Source organism: Ursus americanus, chromosome 9 (genome assembly GCF_024610735.1).
Source record: "Ursus americanus isolate L20-20 chromosome 9, mUrsAme1.1.p, whole genome shotgun sequence".
Classification (NCBI taxonomy): Eukaryota; Metazoa; Chordata; class Mammalia; order Carnivora; family Ursidae; genus Ursus; species Ursus americanus.
In genome coordinates this window covers 59,623,026-59,644,495 of record NC_142135.1, presented here as the reverse complement: position 1 = coordinate 59,644,495, position 21,470 = coordinate 59,623,026, and the positions used below count along the sequence as shown (strand labels likewise).

Sequence of the window (21,470 nt, the reverse complement as noted above, 5' to 3'; positions counted from 1 at the left end):
TACCAATAGTTTTTTAAAAGATTTTATTTATTTAATAGAGAGAGAGGGAGAGAGTGTGTACTCAAGTGGGGGGAGGGGAAAGAGGGAGGAGGAGAGAATCTCAAGCAGACTCTGCACTGAGCATGGAATTCGACATAGGCCTTGACCCCAAGACCCTGAGATCATGACCTGATCTGAAACCAAGAGTTGGACGCTTACCCACTGAGCCACCAAGGCGCCCCGAAGTTCGTTCATCTTTAAACAAATAAGCAAAACCTCCTTTCTGGCTCCTGGTAGAAAACATTTATTTACATAATAAAATTGTGGGATGATGTGTGAAAATGTCTTGAGAAGCCAAAATAGTTTTCTTTCAGCCACTTTTTTATTCATCTAGACACTAGATTTAAGAAGAGTGATCACTGCTCTTGGATGGCATGAGGACTCCCTATCTGGGATCTGTGATGTGGCCAGTGAGCTCAGATGGCCAAGTTTCACCCAGCCGCCTCTGTTCCTCATTCCCCACACCCCCCAGAAATGTGTAACCCCAGGGACCATGGTGCTGGGTAAGGCTGTCATTGGCCTCAACATCCTGCCTGTGGGGCTGTAACCCCACAAGGACTGGAGAATGTCAGGAGTCTGGCTTTGGAACAGGGGTGCCATTTCAGCCATTTTCTAAATGAAATCTAGATAAAATTTCTCATTTTAAAAATCATGCTATATGATTTTTACCTTTGTAATCTTAAAAGATTACCTTTGTAATCTTAAAAGAATTTGGGAATGCCTTTACTATAGAGTGTGTGTTTTCCAGTTCACAACAAGCTCCATCACTCCCTGCAGTATTATATTATATTCCTCCCTGTCACTCATTTATTTTGAGTGCACAAACATTTCTTTAGAGACACTGGTCAGTTTGTATATAGCTGAAGGGAATGTTATTTAGAAAAGGATTTCTTGATGCTCTGTTCTTTGCAAAGCTGTAGAAACTATTTTAAAAGCTCTTGCTTGGGGCGTCTGAGTGGTTGAGCCAGATACACGTCTGACTCTTGGTTTTGGCTCAGGTTATTATCTCAGCATCAGGAGATCCACCCCACATGAGGCTCTGCATTCTGCTTGTCCCTCTCCCTCCCCTTCTGTCCCTCCCCACTGCGTGCTCTCTCAAAAATAAATAAATAAAAAATAAAGATTAACAAACTTCTTTTATACTTGAATGGAAAAAATACATAATGAAAATGAGTTATTAGAAAAGCTTTATCAAAGTTCTGGGGGGGGGGCCTGGGTGGCTGAGTCGGTTATGCATCAGACTCCTGGTTTTGGCTTAAGTCATGATTGTAGGGTTGTTGAGACTGAGCCCCTCTGCTTAGCGCAGAGTCTGCTTGTCCCTCTCCCTCCCCCTGCTCGTGCACTCTCTTTCTCTCTCACATAAATAAATAAATAAAACCTTAAAAAAACAACTTTATCAAAGTCTCCTATTCTTTTTTTTTTTTTTAAAGATTTTATTTATTTATTTGACAGAGATAGAGACAGCCAGCGAGAGAGGGAACACAAGCAGGGGGAGCGGGAGAGGAAGAAGCAGGCTCATAGCTGAAGAGCCTGATGTGGGGCTCGATCCCATAACGCCGGGATCACGCCCTGAGCCGAAGGCAGGCGCTTAAGCGCTGTGCCACCCAGGCGCCCCAAAGTCTCCTATTCTTAATGCTAATGTTTAAATAATTATTATAAGAACGAAATCATGAAATGATGACTTAAAATTCTAATAGTCTCATTTTTCATGGAAAAAATCTAGTAAATACAGTACATTAAATCAAAGCAAGTTCTAAAATTATAAGTAACTTCAAGTGACATTTTCAGTTGTTATTCCAACATCTTTTTATTAAAAAGATCAGCCATATATTTCAGTAAATTTCTATTTTTATAAGAAAATGCTTTTCTTAACTACACTGTACTAAAACACTTGACTTTAAACGGAATATCATCAATATGCCTAAATAGAAGGCAAAGATTTTCCGCGAAACCACAGAGGGAGCCATCTCATATTTAAATCTTTTCAAAACTCTTACGTAAGAGGGATCTATATCAATTATTTTGAATAAGAAATACATGTTTGGGTAAGATATACAGCGTTAAAAACCTCTACCAATATGATTTCTAAGTGCTTACAGAAGGTCTAGCAGAGAAATCAGTAAAGGAAAGATGATGTACTCCGGAAAAACTGAGAGGATTAAAAAAGTGGCTCTAGTGATGAACGACAGATATGAACAACAGAGCTGGATGTGCAAAGTGTGAATATTACTTCCATGAAGTGGGTAGGGGAAAAAGCATTATTTCTAATTTAAAATACTTCATAGGATATGCAATTATATGCATATATAATTAAACTAAATAAACTGAAAAGGAGAAATAAACATTTGGCTATTTCATTGAGACTTCCCTGAAACCCCACATATTCAAACTGGCTAAGAAATTACACTGTGAATCTTCTTATGAGCAAAATGGAATAATGTTTGCATTGAGGCATATATACTGTATGTACTTAAAATATTCTCCCTAAAAGAAACTGAGTTATTTGTGACTAACACACCTCTTGAACTGCTACTAACAGTAGTGTTCCTTTCTTTCTTCATTTCTCTGTAGGATCAGTTCAAAACAATCACTGTACTAGTTTCTTCCAGTAAAGAGTTCTTCCAAAAATAATTTTCATAGAGTAAATTTTAAGAAACTGTTTAACACATATGCAGCTGTTACTTTCAAATTATGTTAATTACTTGAAACAGTTACTTTCGACTGTCATATGTAGGTGTTAAAAATAGTTTCAGTTAAGTTCTAAGTTATGCAAATTATTCCATAAAAATTAGATTGCATTTCTGGAGAAATGCCATCTGGCAGGAATTGATAAGGAAAGAACTTTGAAAACTAAAATGAACAATTACTTTGAATTGTCCTTCTTTATTTATATGGTCAATGACTAAGACAGAGACATACAGATTCATAATGAAGTCCAGAGGTCTTATGTCTATGGGTATACAAGTATGCACGTAAAGAAAGCTTAAATATTTGAGCCACGGTACTAAGACATTAAGAAACCATGATGTTCTCAGCAACACTGCCCAACAGAATTTTCTGCAATGATGGAAATGCTCTCTATCTCTGCTATCCAAAATGGCAGACAGTATGGTCACATGTGGCTAAATGAGTACTTGCAATAGGCTTAAGTGTGACTAAGAAAGTACGCTTTGTTTTTAATTGTAGTTACTTTAAATGTGGCTAGTGGCTTCTGTTTTGGGCAGTGCAGCTCTAGGACATCTGTGGTTCACACTAGGTGCTTACTGAATATGGAAGGGCTTCTGGAAATTGTGAGCCTAAGGATCTTAACACTGTTCTAAGCCAAAGGTTTTATGGATCTTCATCCTAATCCTTATAATCAACTTAACTAGAAAAACACTCCACTTGAAAAAGAAATCAACATAAAAAGAACTTCCAAGCCATAGTACATGAACTCTATTTGGTGCTGTTTTCTAATCACAGCAGACAACACCAATGATGACAGACACAGGACACAAAAACCACAGTCACAAAGCAGTAGTAAATCTGGTAGTTACACTCTGGATTAACTACTTGAAGTACATCCAGAAATAGGTGTGGCTTTGGAGAAGGCACAGATGAACTGGTCATGTTACACTTCTATCCTGAAAAGCTTCTTAAAGTACGGGAGCTTTAAATGTGGACAAATGTAAATATATATATACAACAAATAGAGAGTATAAAGAATCCCGTGCAGCCCTACCCAGCTTCAATAGTTGTTAACTCAGGACTAAACTTGCTTTCTCCATTTTCCTGTATAAGGATTTTAAAAATAATCTCTCCCTGGAAAAGGGAATAAGAGTGCTTGATTAATTTAACGGTATTTCCAGAAAAAGAATTGATGTGCTGGGATCATAAAATTAGAGAATATCAGTGTGAATGAAGCCCAAGGAGAGCAGAGAGGAAAAGGGAGCAGGGAGGAGGTGGCACAAACCAGCAAAACCCCCACAGAGTACAGGTGAGCTGCTGCGTTTAGTTTCAAGCAACAGGGAGGTGGTATGGGTTTGAAACAGAAAGAAAGGAAATAAAGTGCACTTCGAGATATCACAAAATCTGACTTTAAAAGTACTGAGGATAGAAAAGAAAGGAGGATATTGCACTGCTCCAGTCATTATTTGTTCAAATAAAACAAACAAACATCTTTCTCACGTGCTAAAAAGAATGCTCCACCCATTTCAGGAAAAGCTTCACTGCTGAGTATTTAACTAAGGCTTACTTTACTTAATACTGAATTTTTTTAATTGGGCCTTAACACACAGAACTGTTAGTTGCACAATAATCTGATTAATCCTTTTGTCTCACTTGTGAAACTCTTAAGAATATCAATAATATAAAACTAATATTACATTTCAAAATTTGTGTAAATTTTATTTTAAATTACCATTAATACAATTTATTATTATTATTTTTTTTAATATTTTTTATTATATTATGTTAGTCACCATACTGGTGACAAAAACCATCCCTGGTTTTTGATGTAAAGTTCGATGATTCATTAGTTGCGTATAACACCCAGTGCACCATGCAATACGTGCCCTCCCCACCACCCATCACCAGCCTATCCCATTCCCCCACCCCCCTCCCCTCTGAAGCCCTCAGTTTGTTTCTCAGAGTCCACAGTCTCTCATGAAATTACCATTAATACAATTTTAAGACAAACGATTAACATGTAAAATGTAAAAGATTCCACTCTAAGTTAAAACATGACAAAAGGTTTTTTTCAAGAAATATGGGAGGATATTTAGTCTTTGTGGAAAGAGGGGAGGTGGGAGAATAATGGGGGAAGAGTTGAGGTGGGAAAGAAAGAGGGAGGTTAGAGATGTGAGGAAACGTTTAATTTTAGAGTGACTTTTCAAAAAAAAGAAAAAAAATGACAAGACAACTTTTAAAATAACAAAATCCCAGCTTACTTTTTTGGTTTTCTGGAAGTAGAGTTCAGGAAAAGCATGAAACCAGTAAGCCAACTGGGCTATGTAGAAAAACTTCATTTGAAATCTGCATAAGAAAGGAAAAAAACCCTTTTAACGCAGGATATTTTTAAGGAATAAAGTAAAAACAAATGCTGGAAATGAGGATGTACTAAGTAGCCATCTTTGTGTTATCATTTCAGGTCTCCCTGCAGTACTCTGTGCACCTTTAACAACTCCCCAGCAGCCACGTCCCTGTCTCCCTAGAATATTCTCACTACCAGTCGATTCGTCTGGATTAAACAACCGATGCAAAGACATTATCTGCAGAACCCTGATGACCTGCACACCGGCTGGGAGGAACCAGACCCCCTTGTCTATTAGTAAATTAATACTGATTATATGTCATGTTAGCTGCTGAAAACATAAGGAACATGACTTTGAGGGAATCATCTTACAGACCTTTAAGGTTTCATCGAAAGGAAAGCAGGAAGGGCAAAAAGATGGGACACAAAAGCGAAGGCGCCTAGATGAACGATCACCTGAAATTGGTATAATCCCAACTGCAAATATCCCCTGGCTGTTTTCTTAGGGAAATATGGTAACTCTACCTGGTTGGAACACTGAGAGAGCCCCCAGATAAATGGAGGCAAACCAGGATTAGAAAGAGGAATATGGCATGGAAGTGTTCCCCAGGAGACAGAACTCATCAGCCTAGAATCAATGCTCTCTTGACATTATACCCTTCCAATCCTCCTGCTTTCTCTTTGTTCCCCCTTCTCCTTCTCCTCCAGACTTCTAAAATTGAAAACACAAAACCAGTCGGAAATAAATTTTTGGGGGGCGAGGGGAGACAGTCCCATATAAATATGATCTTTATAAACCTATTGCATAAAAGCTCACTGAATTAATATAATTTTTAAAAGTCAGAATGACTCAGCAGCATGGGTATTATTGCTGGACTTTAAACAAAGGTATGCATGGTCATTTATTCCTTTTTTATCTTTTTATCCAATTCTCACATCACAGTACATTTACTGAATGCTGTCTAGGTGACAAACACCTACATATGGCCTGGCACAACGAATGATATATAATATAAAGAGGCAGTTCCTATTTGCTGTCAAGGTACACAGAGTCTTGGTGGGCGTGGGCACAATATAAGACTTACATAAATGAAACAATTATAGAACATTAAGACAATGTAGAGATATTACCTAAAATATTATACACCAAAATGACAAATTCAGGAAAGCAAAAGACAATATAGGCTAATGAAGCAAGGAAAAATAATATGGAATAGTCGTCCTAGAGCTGGGCTTGAAGAATGAGTAATTTAGCAGAATGTCTTTGCAACTCTGAGATTTTTTTATAGGACTGTATAGAAACCCCAGGGGGCTAGGAAGATAAGAAACAGTCACTACGCTGAAGTTTACAGTGTAAGAGAATAAGAAATGAAAGGAGTAAAAAGAGACTGGGGCACAGAAAAGGAGCAAAAAGTACAGAGAAGATGGAGAACTGAGGAGGAGGAAGGATGAGGGAGAAGGGAAACCAGAACTAAATTAAGATTGTTAAAATCAGTTTTCTCAAGTTAATGAACATGTTGGAAATAGTATCATATACATGAAAAAAAGCACACAAGAATTTTATTTCTTATGTCAGAGGGACTGCCAATGACATACCTATTGTATGAATTTGCCAAAGTCCTAAAGAGAATGACAAGAATGGGTTCTGCTTAAAAGTGACATTACCATGGTCCTTAACTAAGAAAAGCCTGCAAAATGACTTACGTCATCAGGTTATGGGGATAAGCCCTCCACAAGATAGTTGGGTCTGAGATGTAGTTTTCCTAAGGAAGAAGATATAAAAATTAGCCTATTGAGTATAATGCAAACTTCTTGGAAAATAAGACAGTATTTTCATTTCTTGCACATTTATAATTTCCCAGATTGGGCTCCAAAGAGCTCACTGAAGTTAAATTTTTTAGTTGTTTTAGCTATTTTTGATTCAGTTGAATTGCTTATTTTAGCAAAGTGAAAAACACTATTAAAGATATAAGTCAAATAAGCATAATTCCTGGCCTTCGATTCTTTCAATCCAATAGAGTAAAAAATACATGTATGTGAACAAACATAAAACAACCAAAAAACAGTAATGGTACATAACAGAGGCAACAACAGCTATGGGAGAGATGAATTCTGTCTTGGGTGATCAGAGAGCGGTTTTGGGAAAGACGCAGCACCTGACAGGAGACGGAGGATCAGGCGCTACCAAGTTTTATGGGATGATGTCCACACGCTAACCCAAATCTTTGTCTTAGAAACCAGATCTGTTCAGTGAGAATTACTACACGTGTTAAAAAAGAAACCAAAAAAAAAAAACAAAAAAAAACCAAAAAAAACAAAAAACCAAAAAACCAAAAACACAACAACTCTCAAGTGACTTATTTTTAATAAGAATATTTTCCTACTAAAATGTAACACTGTTATGTTTAAAAAAATTATACAATAGATTTTAAGCGGAAATGACATATATTTATGAAGTATCATTAAAGCAGTAGCATAAAAGGGCATGAGCTCTTTGAACTTTAATCTATTTCCAACATTAACTACCGTACACTCTGCCTGTTTATTCATCTCTAACATGGTGATTAAAAAAAAATTATGTGTCCTAACAAACTCAAAAATATGTAAACTCTAGAGTACTATAAATTTCAGAGATTGTTAATACTAATGTAAATACACCTTCCACCACTAGTTAGAATGATACAGTTAAAGGTTTTGATAGCTTTAACTGTAAAATTACACTAGATTTTAAGTTGCTTGGATACTACCTGGACCGTTTTTAAAAGAGGAAATGACTAGAAACATTACAACTCATATAACCCAGTAAAAGTTGTCACTGACTTCTTACCCTTTTTGCTAATACAGAGATATCTGCAAATGACTACACGATATAAAAATATTCAGACTGACTAAAAATGAATAAAACTTTCTGAAAATTTAAACACAGTTTAGAATTTCTGCTGTACGAAAACTAATGAAAGGAGAGACTTATCGCTGAAACGTGATTTATACTAGTTCAATAGGAGAATTCCCAATCTTAGATAAGAACAAGGATAGACAAGGGATTTTCTAAAGTTCAGGATTTGCTTATGAGCATTAAAAATAGGACATCATTTTCTGTTCTGGGAAACGAAAATTTAAGCACAGTATATACTTACAGATATTAGAATGAATGTGCCCCAAATACAAGAAAAAAGGTAGAATGCACTAAGCTGACCAGATTCATTAAACTTGCTGTGTTTCGTTTTGGAGAAGTGCATTCGCCTGTTAATTTTCTAAAAATAAAAACAACCATTAGTAATTAAGAATATATTATAAAGTATATTTAATATGTGACTACCATAAGTACAGAACGCTAGTATTTTATAAAGTATAGATTTCTAAGATTGTATACTTACATCCAACACATACTCTTGAATTATGGCATGAATAATTATCGCCACTAGCATGTAGAAGAAAACTGTAGCCAAATCTTTGATACCATAGTAATAAAGGGATGCTGATTCAGTGGCTTGTTCTTCTGAAGGCCAAAAAGGACAGAACACACATACACAAAAATATACATAAGATTATAAAAACAGCACTAAGTACAACATAGTTATGGAAACGAACAAAAGAAGACTAACCTAATAAATAAGTTCTCTAGAAACATTATAGGTGATTTGCTTTTGGACATCTTGAGTCTTAGGAGCAATGAAAATTGAAGACTATCCAGAAATCTAAGGCCTCAGGAATTACTTACGAAAGACTTGACACATGTTAGTTACAGCCATCAAAGACCAAAAAACAGGGAAGGGGAGGCCATACTCAGATCCTTGGGAAGACTGTAAAATTGGTATTATCCCAGGTAGAGATTAGGTTACATCAAAGTTATACTTAGCCTATCTGTCTTTTCAAAGAACTTTTGAAATTTTCTACCTTTTCAAACTAGACACTTCATTATGATTCTGAAAGAAAACTGACCTATAAGTACTACAGAGGCAACTGCTACTTAAAACTGTTTTTAATCCTCGAAATTGTTCTATTTTTCAAAACAAATCTTCATCAAATAACTTGTAAGTTGCTGTAAATTGTTCTCAAGCTTTATATTTATGGAAATTATTTGGGAAAAAGAGCATTATGCTTCTCTGGCATATTCAAATTTCAAAACAACTTTGTGATTTTGAGTGATCTGATATCTAAGTCACTAAATCAAATATGTTGACCCTTGAACAATACAGGTTTGAACTGTGTGGGTCCATATACCTGCAGATGTTTTTCAAGAAATACAGTACTGCCAATGTACATTCTTGTCCTTATGATTTTAATACCATTTTCCTTTTTAAAAATACCATTTTCTTTTCTCTAGTTTACTTCGTTGTAAGAATGCAGTATATCATATATGTAACATAAAATCTGTGTTAATCAACTGTTTGTTATTGGTAAGGCTTCTGGTCAACAGCAGGCTATTAGTAGTTAAGGTTTTAGGGACTCAAACAATTGTATGTGGATTTTTGATTGCACAGGGGTCAACGCCTCTGCATTATTTAAGGGTCAACTGCACTTGTACAACTATATAACTGAATTAAACGTAATTCAATGTTATATAATTGATCTTACATTCTAAATACTTGTCTAAATATGTTAATATTTTATCAACCAAATACCCTCTCTCATGCTGGTTAACTGTATCACTGTATTGAACTACAATCAAGTTCCAATACCAACTTGACTTTCACATTGCATAATTTAGAAATAAAACTTTTAGGGGTGACTGGCTGGCTCAGTTGGTAGAACATGTGACTCTTGATCTTAGGGTCATGAGTTCACACGTTGAGTGTGACGCCTACTTAAAATTGAAAAAAAAAAAAAAAGAAAAAGAAAATAAGAAATGAAACTTTTAAAAATAAAGCCTGGAAGTGTAGTTTGGATGCTACTGTAACTCCTAGAACCTACTGACATTTAGAGGTAGGGCACAACAAAAACACGGCTTAAAAGGATTGTTACTTTAGGTCTAAAACATAACTCATAGGTCAGAAAAAAACCTAAACATTGTACCTTTAGAAACCTTGATTGAACGATAACACTTTAAACAAATAAATGATATTTATTCTTAGAATTTTCTTATGAAAAAGATCAGAGGAAAGAGAAAGAAAAAAAAAAAAAACTCCCACGGAAGTCCCTTTACAAAGTATACAATAAACGTTAAATACAGAAAATCTGTTTTCATATCATCTATACGGTGAAGTCAACAAAATACATCATTTCTTGCATTACAAAATCATTAAAATAATATTCAGTCTAATCATGAATGAAATCTATTAAAATTAAAGAATTTAGTATTCATGGTAATTTCCAAGTTTGTTCAAGTAAAACCTTCTACTTAAATAGAAAATTCTGAAAGAACACTACCTACCTGTTGCAGGGAGGGTAACATTGTACTGAAGAGTAACAAAAATGATAGACGCTTTCGCGGTTATCTAGAAAGAAAGAAAGAAAAAAGAAAAAAAAAGTCAAGTCAATTTGTGACCTTCTCCCAAACAGCAGGTCAAGGGAGGAAAACACTGTAAGTTCTGCCCCCAAATCTAAGAACCAAGGGCACCCTGTTTCTGTGGCACTGCGACAGGCACAACTGACTTCCTGATCACCCCGGGGTTGAGCTTGGGAGTGCTGCAGTTAGGTAAGTTTGTGTTATTTCTAATTCTAAGGTTTCAAAAGAGACACTCTGTAGTTTCAGTAAATAGGGATCTGACAATGATTCTCTACTCTAGACCTGTACAATGAACAAAGTTCCTATAAAAAAAAATTGAAATGTAAGTTAATGAAGAAAAGGAAGCACAGTTCCCACCACAGAAATGGATCAAAGGTGGGGTCTGTGGTGTGTGTGTGTCTCTCACACACCTGGGATAGTTAAGTGCTCCATAAATATTTAACTGACCTGATTATATTGGTAAAAGTGAAGTGGTCAGAACAGAAAAATGGAACGCTTACTCAATATTTATAGGCACCAGGTAATGTGCTAGACAAGAAAGGACAACAAAGATGAATGATACAATCCCCGACCACTTGGGAGTTCAGCTGGGTCAGGAAGACAGGTAATCAAACTGTTATAATATTAAAGAATCAGTGCCAACAGGTATTCAGGATAAACAATGAATTTTGTTTTTGTTTTTTTCCTGCGGTGGGGAATGAGGCATGTTCTGGAAAGGCTTCTCAGAGGATATGGTGTGGAACTGTTTCTTGTTGGAAAACAGAAGTTCCCTAGGCTCATAAAGGGGGATGATGAGGGCAGCATAGGTAGAACAGAAACCACAAAGGTTAAATAGCAGCAAACATGAGGGCCAGCATGGATACACATCAGTAAGCGGTAGAAAAGCCTAGAAAACTTCTCAAGTGCTAGAAAGGGCCTTGTTTGTTGGACTAAATAGTTTAGATTTTATTTCAGCACAACTAGAGAATTAGGAGGTGGGGGAAGTTCATTTGTGCTTTTTGGAAAGATCATGGATGTACCTACTAAGTGTTCTTTCGAGCCCCCTGAAACCATTCTCCACGCTGCAACCAGAATCATCTTCTGACCATGTTAATACCTTTCCCCATGCCCACCCATCCCCTACCTCCTCCCTGAAAACTCTTCACTGGATTCCCATTCTTTCTAGGATAAAGAACAAAATCCTTTTTTAAAAAAGATTTATTCATTTATTTATTTACTTACCTATTTATTTGTTCACTTATTTAGAGAGCATGAGTGGGGGGGAGGGGCAGAGGGAGCGAGAGAGAATCCCAAGCAGACTCTCTGCTGAGCGCAGAGCCCAATGGGGGACTTGATCCCATGACCCTGAGATCATGACCTGAGCCGAAATCAAGAGTTGGATGCCCAACCAACTGAGCCACCCAGGTGCCCAAAGAACAAAATCTTTAATGTGGCCCATACAATAATCCATGACCCTTCCCTTCTGCCTCTCCAGCCTGACCTCAGAGCACTGTCTCCTGGATTCCTCCCATCACAGGGTCTGTACACATGCAGCTCTATCTGAAACCCTATTGAAAACCTTCCCCTTTCAGACCTCAATTCAATCACACCTTTTCAAGGCAGGCTTTGTTAGATTATCTCAGAGAATTGTGTTCCTTTCTTTCAAAACACATACTCTTGGTGTGATAATACTACTAATTTCTGTCACACTCATTAGAAAGTAAGCTCCATAAGAGCTAGGACCATGCCTGCTTCTTCACTGTATGTTTAGAGGCCAGCATGGGGCCTGACCCATGTTAGGTGACTGATTAATTCTGTTGATTAAATACTAGATAAAACATAAACTGAAGTACCCAAGTCAAATAAAAGACTTCTGCAAGAGACCGCATGAAATAATAAGGCCTGAAGTAAGGCAGTGGTAGTGGGACAGAGACAGTACTTTTGAGGCAGAACAAGGCGTGTGGAGCGAGAGGGAAGAGTCACAGATTATGTATGGATACTTACAGCTTGAACAACTAGGTGCAAAGTAATACTGTTAATACAAATGTGGAATACAGGAGGGGCAGCAGCTTTTGGGGAAAACGGAAAAAACTGAGTTTTAGACAGACTTAGACTTCCGTGAGATATTCGGGTGGAAAGACCATCAGGCAGATAAGCCTCAGCCTGGAACTCTGCAGGGAGACCCCTGCTTAAAGACTTGGGGATCTCTACTTCCAGGAGGTAGTTGAAGCTGTGGGGGTACATAAATCATCTACGGAGACTGCATAGTGTTTGCAGAGAAGTAGGACAACATCAGCACTGTGGAGTGGGCAGAGCAAAAGCTGGTGGCAAAATAAGAAGAAGCAGAAAGAGAATGAAGACAGCTTGATGCCCCCAAGGCCAAGAGGGAAATGTTTCAAAAAGGTGTGGTTAATAAAGTCAAAGTTTCAAAAGAGACATGGCAGGAAAAGAGCACAATGGACTGGACATTTTAAGAAGCCATCAGCGGTCATGGCTTGAGTGAATTCAATGAAGTAATGAGAGCAAAAACCACACCACAGACTGAAGAACACAGGAGACACAAAGTGGTACCCAGTGATAGATGCCAGGTCAAGATTTATGTTGTTTTTGAGACGGACTGAGCTTATGTGGGGGCAATCAGGAAGGTGCCAGGGAAAAGGAAGAAAGGATAAAGATCTGATAGGAAATGAAACATAAGGATAGAGCTGGAAGCTAATCTTGAAGGTTTTCTTCTTAGATGGGGAGGAAGGTAGTAATGGATGAGATAGATTAAGTTCAAAAGGCAGGAAAAGTGAAGAAATGCACATGTAGTAAACTCTTATTTTCCCTGTGGGGGAAAAAAAGCAATGCCATCTGTTAAACACAATTAGGGACTTGAATGATGAGTATTTATTTCATTCCTGTAGGGAAAGGAGCTGGCCAGGGAAAAGTAAAAAAGATCACTGGGTGTTACTGATGTCTGAGATTAGAAACCTGTGATTTGTAATATAATCTATCAGCACAAGTGTATGACTTCCTCTGGCAACCCGTAGCAATCTATGAATGGAGAAGCACAGAAAAGGCAGAGGACCGGCTGGATCGATGGTTGCATATTTGTAGGGTGAATATGGAGAAAAGACCAAGAGGAAAAGGGAGCTGAGGCCCGAGGTAAGTGTGGATAAGTCAAGTATGCTGGAAGAAAGCAAAGCAATGAGGGGGCCAAAGCACCATAGAAGCTTAGACTAGGTGGAGAGTCAGCAAACGAGCAGCAGAATGAAGGAGGTGAAACAACATGTAGGTTGTGGCTGCTCTGCTTACTGGAAATCAGAAACTGGAAACAAGCCAGGACTACGTGATAAAGTCCACGGTATGGCCACTAAAGTGAGTTGCTTAACTGTTGTAGATATGGAAAGGTCACTTGAATTGAAAAGGCCAGCAAGGGTTCTGGTATTACCATTTGGGTCATTCACATGAATGCACTAGAGCAGAATGATGGCATGAGTTTCCAGGGCAACACTGCTTTCGTGTGATTATTTTTAATAAAGTTGAAAGATGACCAAATTTCATTTTTTGATATCTTTGTTTAGACTCCACATGTATCAACACAAACATACTTTCTCCACATACCTGTTTCTAGTTTAGAATATGAGGTTGCCACTACCGTAGCTGAGAAAACTTCTCAGGAGTCCTTTACAAGTGACAAGTAAAATTCTTCAAAGATAAATTTAATATCAAATACCAAAAGAAACAAAAATTAGATTATCTTTTTATGGTAGGCTTCCAAATAAAATTAAAATCTGGCCTCCAGCTACTTCAGCATGTGGCATAAGTAGAGCAAGAGGAAAAATACAAACTACACACCCCAAAAAGTTTACAGAAAAATCATGCTACTGGCCATTTCTAGGCCTCCTAAGCCTCATACCCCAGCCAGCATTGCTTTAAACTAATATTACAATCGATTAATAGTAAGACAAATTAGTTTGGAATAAAATATGCTGTAGGAATATATAACACATTCGAAAGTAAAAATAACTGAGTTTATGACAGTTCTGGACATTTATACCACTGCTTTCCATTTACAAGAAAAGAACGAAACTTACTCAGATACATCTTACACAGGTTCCACGAACTCTAAGGAATTATCTAATTCTATATTGTATGTAATATCATGAATATCCTAATGTTTTCTTAATCAAGAGGTCACCAGTTTGGGCTTGATGTTTCTTTCTTGTTAAAATTATATTGTATTTGTTAGAGGAAGGTGTGATTTACTACACTGACTCTACGCCTGAAAGATAAAGACAATTTCTGAATATCACATTCCACTTCCCCATCACCTTAAGCTTAAATAAAGTTCTTAAAAAACGAGATGGAAAGAAAATGTGAGCACTAAGGCAAGTCATCCTTAAAAATACAACAGACCTCCAAAATAGTTCCAAGATAGCTGTAATTGTAAATGTTCCCCCAAATCTGCATGGCACAAAACACCTAGACTCCTGTAAAGAACATCCCTTCCAGAAGAAAATATTCCTCTTGGGAACCCCTAACTCCTCATTCCTCTTATCCTCACTTGGATTCCCAAGCACCCTTCTATTTTTCAACTGTTCAAATTTTCCCCACTCAAACATGAAGCCATTACCTAAACACCATGATTTGCATTATGTGGACAGACACTGACTGTATTAAAACCATGATTTCAAAATTACGAGCAATTCTTGATAAGATGAAGTTTCCTAGAAATTAAACTTAGATTTCTCCAAAACAGACTACATTTTTATCAACCTTTTAACACATAATCTGTTTAGATGCTAGCCATGGGACCCTTTTCTCATATAAAATTGCTGTGTTCTATTTTCAACTTTGATAAATATCTAATGAATAATAACAGCTACTATTTATGGCACGGCCTGTAAACCAAGCACTGAACAAAGGCAGGATACACATTAGTTAATTTAATTCTCCAAGTAACTCAATGAGCCCTGTTTTACAGAAAGGAAACAAATTCTGAGAAGTTAAAGAATCTGCCCTAGGTCATCCAGGCAGCAAGCTGCAGAACCCTAACTTGAACACGGACCCCTTTAGCTATAGCGTCTGTGCTCCTACAGTATATTTATATTGACTTTTCATTTTGGCTAGTAATATAGTATCTGTTATCACTTTGTCAATTTCTCTGTAAATCTGCTGACATTTTCTCAATATATTTACACAAAAGCCTTAACAGGTTCTACTGCAAAAACATTAACTTCTCTATTATTCTAACACAAATCCTGTAATTCTATAGTTATGTTAATTTTGAGATTTAGCAGCAATTATTTTAAAAGTCAAACAGCAAAACTAACTTCGTCAGTTTTTCCCAATATGTAGATAACATGCACTCAAATCCTAAAATTTTAACATGTGGTAAGAAAAACGTACAACTTGCACAAACTTTCCTCTTCTGTATCTTACTTTAACATTCTCTTTTGAACTAAAAAGTTCTATTTAGATCTTTGTTGTATCTATTTAGATTTACAAATTTTACAGATTTACATAGAAGCAAAAATCCACTCACTATTAAAAAAAAAATCACTGACATGGGGCGCCTGGGTGGCTGCGTCATGTAGTCTTTTGATTTTGGTTCACGTCAAGATCTCGGGGCTGTGAGACTGAGCCCCGTGGTCGTCTCCACGTTCTGCATTAAGTCGGCTTGTCCTTCTCCCTCTGCTCCTCCCCGCCGCCCCCCGTTAAATAAATAAAATCTTAAAAAAAAATCATTGATATGTGAGGAAAGGTATGGGTGGTGAACTTCCCTAGAAATGTGGTAAGAGACTGTGAAATCTTTTACATAAAAGCAAAGTTATACCATTTCTAAGTGTCGGGATTTCGGATTAATATTCCATTTCATTCAAAGCACTGCAAATATATCCTGCAGATAATATTATTCTTAGATTCTATTTTTAAAGTCAGGAATTCTTACCATATGGAGATGGGTTATGACAAGTTTTACAAAATTGTTGAATATACTCTACATACAAAATATTACTTCTAATATCAAAACAAAGTATATACAAATGTAAAATTCAGAAAGTGAGTACAAATGTGTAGAATTGCATTTTTAATATGATACACTCATACAGCACTTTAAACAACCATCAGATGCAGTCACACCATATTATCCGATCCCTGTAACATAACAATGGCTGTGAGAATACCACAGGGGCTGTTAATTCCTTACATTGAAAAACTGAGGCTTAGACTTGGGTCACCCAATAGGTAAGTAGCACAGGGTCAGCCTAAAAGCGGGCGACATATGTTAGTTCCCTTCTACCTTCCCTTCCACCATACCTACTACCTCCACAGCAGTGGGCTAAGTGGAATAAATGACACTGTCAGGAATAAAAACATCTGTCTAGATCCAGAAAAACCTATTAGAAGAGAAGCAAAAGTAAACTAAAATGCTGTTACCTAATAATATTTATAAAACCCACGTGGACTCCACTTAAAAATTTTATTCATCTTATTCATAAAAAGACTTATTCGGCGGTCACTGGCAGTCTCATTCAACTAGTTTTTCTCAAGAATTTTTAATGTCATTCATCCAACAAATATTTCTTAAGCACCTACGATGTCCCAGGTGCTATTTTGGGCACTGGAAACAGAGTAATAAAACCTAAAAGTTTCTGCCCTCACTGAGGTTATATTCCAGGAGGAGAGAGACAAACAATACATAAACAAAATAATTAGTGTATTTGATGGCGCATAGCGTCTATACAGAAAAATCTAAAAGGAAAAGAAGATAAGGAATGGGCGTGTGTACTGAGGAGTGAGGGAAAGAAAACCGTAGGATGTTATATACACGTTCACCTTGCAAAGTTTATTACCCACATTCAACAGCTGTTAAATAAGTCATCAAAATACTAGATATGTGGGAAGAGAATTTACACACTCCTGACATTTCCTCCTCTCATACTTCACGAAACAAAAAGAAAATCACTCGGCTTCTTGGCACTGCTGTTCGGAAGCGAGATTTATGGATCAAACCTTGTTTCTTTAAGGGAAAAGCAAGAGCACGGCAAAAAGTTCGGTAAGTGGCAATAATACCAGTTTGGGAAAGAAGAATGAAAACAATCGGGTGTGCCTCAGTGTGCCGAACTCGTGGCGATCACTCGCTGCCCCGCGGCCGCCGCCCTTCAAATAGCGAGCGGACGCCCGGCTCCGTCCGTTTCGTGTTCATCCCAAACTCGGTCCTACAGGGGCCCCCCGAGGCCTGGCCTCCACTAATCTGCAGCCCTCGCCGGCTCCACGCACTCGGCGCCCAGGGCCGGCCGCCCCCCGCCCTCCCGGAGCCAGCTCGGCAGCGCAGGGGCCGCCCCCGCCGCCCGCCGGCCCCTCGCCGGCTGCCACGTAACCCTTCGCGGGAACCAGGAACTGCGCGGCGCGGCCGACGGGAAGGGACGAGGACGGGGGCGGGGGCGGGGTGTGCGCCGCGGCTAAGAGGGCGACGCGGCGGCCCCCAGCTCCTGCGGGCGGCGGCCAGGCCTGCCAGGGCTCGGCATCCCGAGGCCGGCGCGGGGCACGGCAGGGCAGGGCAGGCCTGCATCTCGGGGTCCAGGGGGCCGGCACCTCCCCCCCCCCCCGGTCCGGTCCCCCGCGGTCTTCGACCGAGGGGCCGAGGCTGGCAGCCCGAGGACGGGGCGGCGAGGCGGTTGGGGCGCGGGGCGGACTCACCTCGAACATGAGCCCCAGCAGGAAGACCATCGCCACACAAGAGACGATGTCCGCGTGATTCTGCAGGATGAATTCGTGGCTCAGGACCGGGGGGCTCTTAGTGCTTTTCTTGCGAATCGCCATGGTGAAGCCACCGCCCGTGCCTGCAGGTGCTCCTCCCCGGCTCTGCTCTTTCCAGCTGCTCACCGACTAGCTGCTGCCGCCGCCTCCCCCTGGCTGCTCTTCACAGCCCCGCCGCTGCCGCTCGCTGGGGCTTCACTTCCCATCCCACAGCCAGTACGCAGCCGCCGGGGCCGCCCGGAAAAAAAAAAAAAAAAAAGAAAAAAAAGAAAAAAAAAAAAGAAGGCAAGCCCACAGCGGGGGTGAGCATGCGCACCGGGGAGACGGCGCTCGCTCGTGCCGGGGTCGCCCCTGCGAGCCCACAGCGCCGCCTGGGGACCGGAGGCCGTCGGCCCAAGGCCCCTCCTGGGTAAGGAACCGGAGCGGCACGCCCACTGCTCCGGTCCAGGATGGAGGTTGGGAATCGTTTGAGGCGCGAGCTTTCTGCGCCTAGTTAACAGCTGAGTCCGCGGCGGGTCGAGAATGGCCACGTGCTGTAGCGTGCATGGCCGCAAGCATGCCTTCCCGCCCTCCTGGCCACTCTGGGCTTGGGTGTCAGTGCTTTCTTCCACATAGATTGTCACTTCTTGTAAGCCTCCGCCACCACCACGGTAATCTAAACAGGACTACAGCCTAACTATGCCAGGGTAAGGTGCATTCTTCAGTTTTATCATCTTAAAAATTAACTTCAGAGTTATTTTAAACACTCTTGGGGACTTAAAAAAAACCATTTGTTGAAAGCTTGAACTAGTGTTTTTTTTTTTTTTTTCATTATTATTATTATTTTTTTTAACACTTCCTATTCGGTCCCACCTACCCATCCCCATCCCTCCCTCCTCTCACTGAAGACAATCACGATTAGTTTGGGTTTACTTGCTTGATACTTATTAACATTTCTTGGTAATCTAGAGAGATGGTAAAAAAGGTTTGTGGACGAGACAGATCTTTCTCTTTCATCTTTCTACCCAAACCAAGACTCCTTTGTGTTCTTTCTCTTAAATCGCACCACTGTTTACCCGTTCGGCAAATCTAAAAACCAAAGTCATCCTGGACCGATAACCTTTCAGCATCCTTCCACATGCAAACTATTATCACACTCAGGTAATTCCCCCCTACCACTGCCACAGCCTCAGGAGGAGACTTACCTTTTGCCTACAAAATTACAACTTCGTCGAATTGCTGAGTGGTTTAAGATCATGGGTTTTGAATCAGAATTCTGCCACTTATTACCTGAATGACGGCGGACAAGTTACTTAATCTCTGAGACTCGATTTCCTCATTTATTTATGTATTTATTTATTCAAAAAATATTGAGCATTTACCCATATGCTAGGCACTAGGGATACAGAACTAAATGAAAAATACAAATTAACCTGTCTTAGGAGCTTTCATTCTAGAGAGAAGAGAGGATCTTTAAGCAGGATTTAAAAAGTGAAACATGTTAAGTTGAGCTGAGGGTCCTGGAGAAAAATAAAGCAAAGGGAATAGGGAAAGCATGGGGAAGTTACATTAGCCTTAAGACCTAAAGGAGGCAAGGGACCGAGCTATGCAACTATCATCTATAAGATGATTGTAATTAAATGTGATGCAATTACATGAGATGATTCCAGGAAAGTGCTTAGTAGAGAGTTAGGGCTCTCCACATGTTAGCTATTACTGTTCTCCTTTCTGGTCAAATGATTACTAGTTTCCCTTACCTCCAAATCAAGCTTTCAGTTTTTACATTAGAATGATGCATCTAACAGGTTCAAAATTTTTTGGTGGTTTTCCTTTTCATTCATGGAAAGCTAACAAGACTAAGTAGCCCTTCATGATTTGACCCCTGCCTACCCAGACAGGCTCAAACCCAATCTCAGTGCGAGCATTTCCGACTCCACATTCTGTACACTCTAGATCATGCTGTCTTTCCCATGCTTCCCCCAGCTTTGTACCTGCTGCTGCTTCTGTCTGGAATGTTTTCTCCTATCCTCTTCATACACCCAGCGTATTCCCACTGTGCCTTCACGTCTCACTCATGCGTGATCTCTTTGAAACCTTTGCTGACTTGTATGACTGATCTAGGCATTCTGTCTCTTAGGATTCAATTGTATTTTTTGAAAATTTTAAAATTTTAAGTTAAAATTTAAAAATGTTTACAATTTATATCACATAGTTCACCAAGTGTACAATTTGGTGGTTTTTCGTGCATTAACATAGTTGTGCAGCCATTCCCATATTCTAACTTTAGAGCATTTTTATCACCCTCCAAAAAAATCCTGTACATGTTACCACTCACTCTCCATTTTCCCTCGCGGTCTTGGCAGCCCTTGGCAACCACTGATCTTACTGCCTCTCTAGATTTGCCTGTTCTGACGTTTCACATACATAGAATTATGGTCTTTTGTGACTGGCTTCTTTCTCTTAGGATAAGTGAGGGTATTGAGCTTCACCTATGTTGTAGCATGTATCAGTATTTCATTCCTTTTTATGGGCAAAATAATATCCGTTGTATGGCTATATCACTTCTTACTTATCTGTTTATCAGTTGGGAGACATTTGGTTTGTATCCACCTTTTGGTGATTGTGAGCAATGCTGCTGTGAGCATTAGTGTGTAAGTTTTATATGGACGCTTGTTTTCAGTTCTTTTGGGTGTATACCTAGAGATACTGGTCACATGGCAACTTTATGTTCTACTTTTTGGGGGAACTGTCAGACTGATTTCCAAAGGGGCTGCACCATTTTACAATCCCACTAGCCATGTCTGAGGGTTCCAGTTTCTACTCAACCTTGCCAACATTTGTTATTTTCTGTTGGTTAATATTATTCATCCCAGTGGTATAAAGTAGTATCTTATTGTGTCTTAGACGTGAATTTCCCTACTAATGATGTTGATTATTAGCCATTTCATGTGCTTACTAGGTGTTTGTATATCTTTGGAGAAATGTCTCTTCAAATCCTTTGCTATATATTGGTTTTTTTAAATTTATTGAATTATGAGTTTTTAAAATATAGTCTAGATACAAGTCCCTTTTCAGATACGTGATTTGAAAATATTTTCTCCTAGTCTGTCCTTCTGTTTTCTTGATGGTGTCCTTCGAAGCGCAAAAGTTTTTAATTTTGATGATGCCCAATTGATCTGTGTCCTCTTTTATTATTGCCCTTTGTGTACTAAGAAATCATTGCTTAGGGGCGCCTGGGTGGCTTAGTCGGTTAAGTGTCTGCCTTTT

The 21,470-nt window shown here is 39.0% G+C and overlaps 2 protein-coding genes across 5 annotated transcripts in view; one reads left to right on the top strand and one right to left on the bottom strand.

Moving 5' to 3' along the window:
• Positions 1–18,433, bottom strand: part of TRAM1 (translocation associated membrane protein 1) — a 30,926-nt gene extending 12,493 nt beyond the window's left edge. Inside the window, exons 1-6 of one of the 2 annotated variants that reach the window (XM_045810201.2) lie at positions 18,165–18,433; positions 10,425–10,488; positions 8,428–8,549; positions 8,188–8,304; positions 6,755–6,813; positions 4,968–5,052 (exon numbers count right to left, since the gene is read on the bottom strand). In XM_045810201.2, the coding sequence (XP_045666157.2) occupies positions 4,968–5,052; positions 6,755–6,813; positions 8,188–8,304; positions 8,428–8,549; positions 10,425–10,488; positions 18,165–18,287 (570 nt within the window). In that variant the 5' untranslated portion in view covers positions 18,288–18,433. The remainder of the gene's footprint in view (positions 1–4,967; positions 5,053–6,754; positions 6,814–8,187; positions 8,305–8,427; positions 8,550–10,424; positions 10,489–18,164) is intronic. The other variant, XM_087864832.1, reaches the window with a different exon arrangement.
• A 75-nt stretch (positions 18,434–18,508) lies between these two features.
• The window catches only part of XKR9 (XK related 9), a 92,461-nt gene continuing 89,499 nt past the window's right edge, over positions 18,509–21,470 (top strand). For 2 of the 3 annotated variants that reach the window (XM_087864833.1, XM_045810202.2), the window contains exon 1: positions 18,560–18,910. The gene's annotated coding sequence lies outside the window, so the exon portion shown is untranslated. Of the gene's footprint in view, positions 18,911–21,470 lie in introns of all 3 variants that reach the window. The other variant, XM_045810203.2, reaches the window with a different exon arrangement.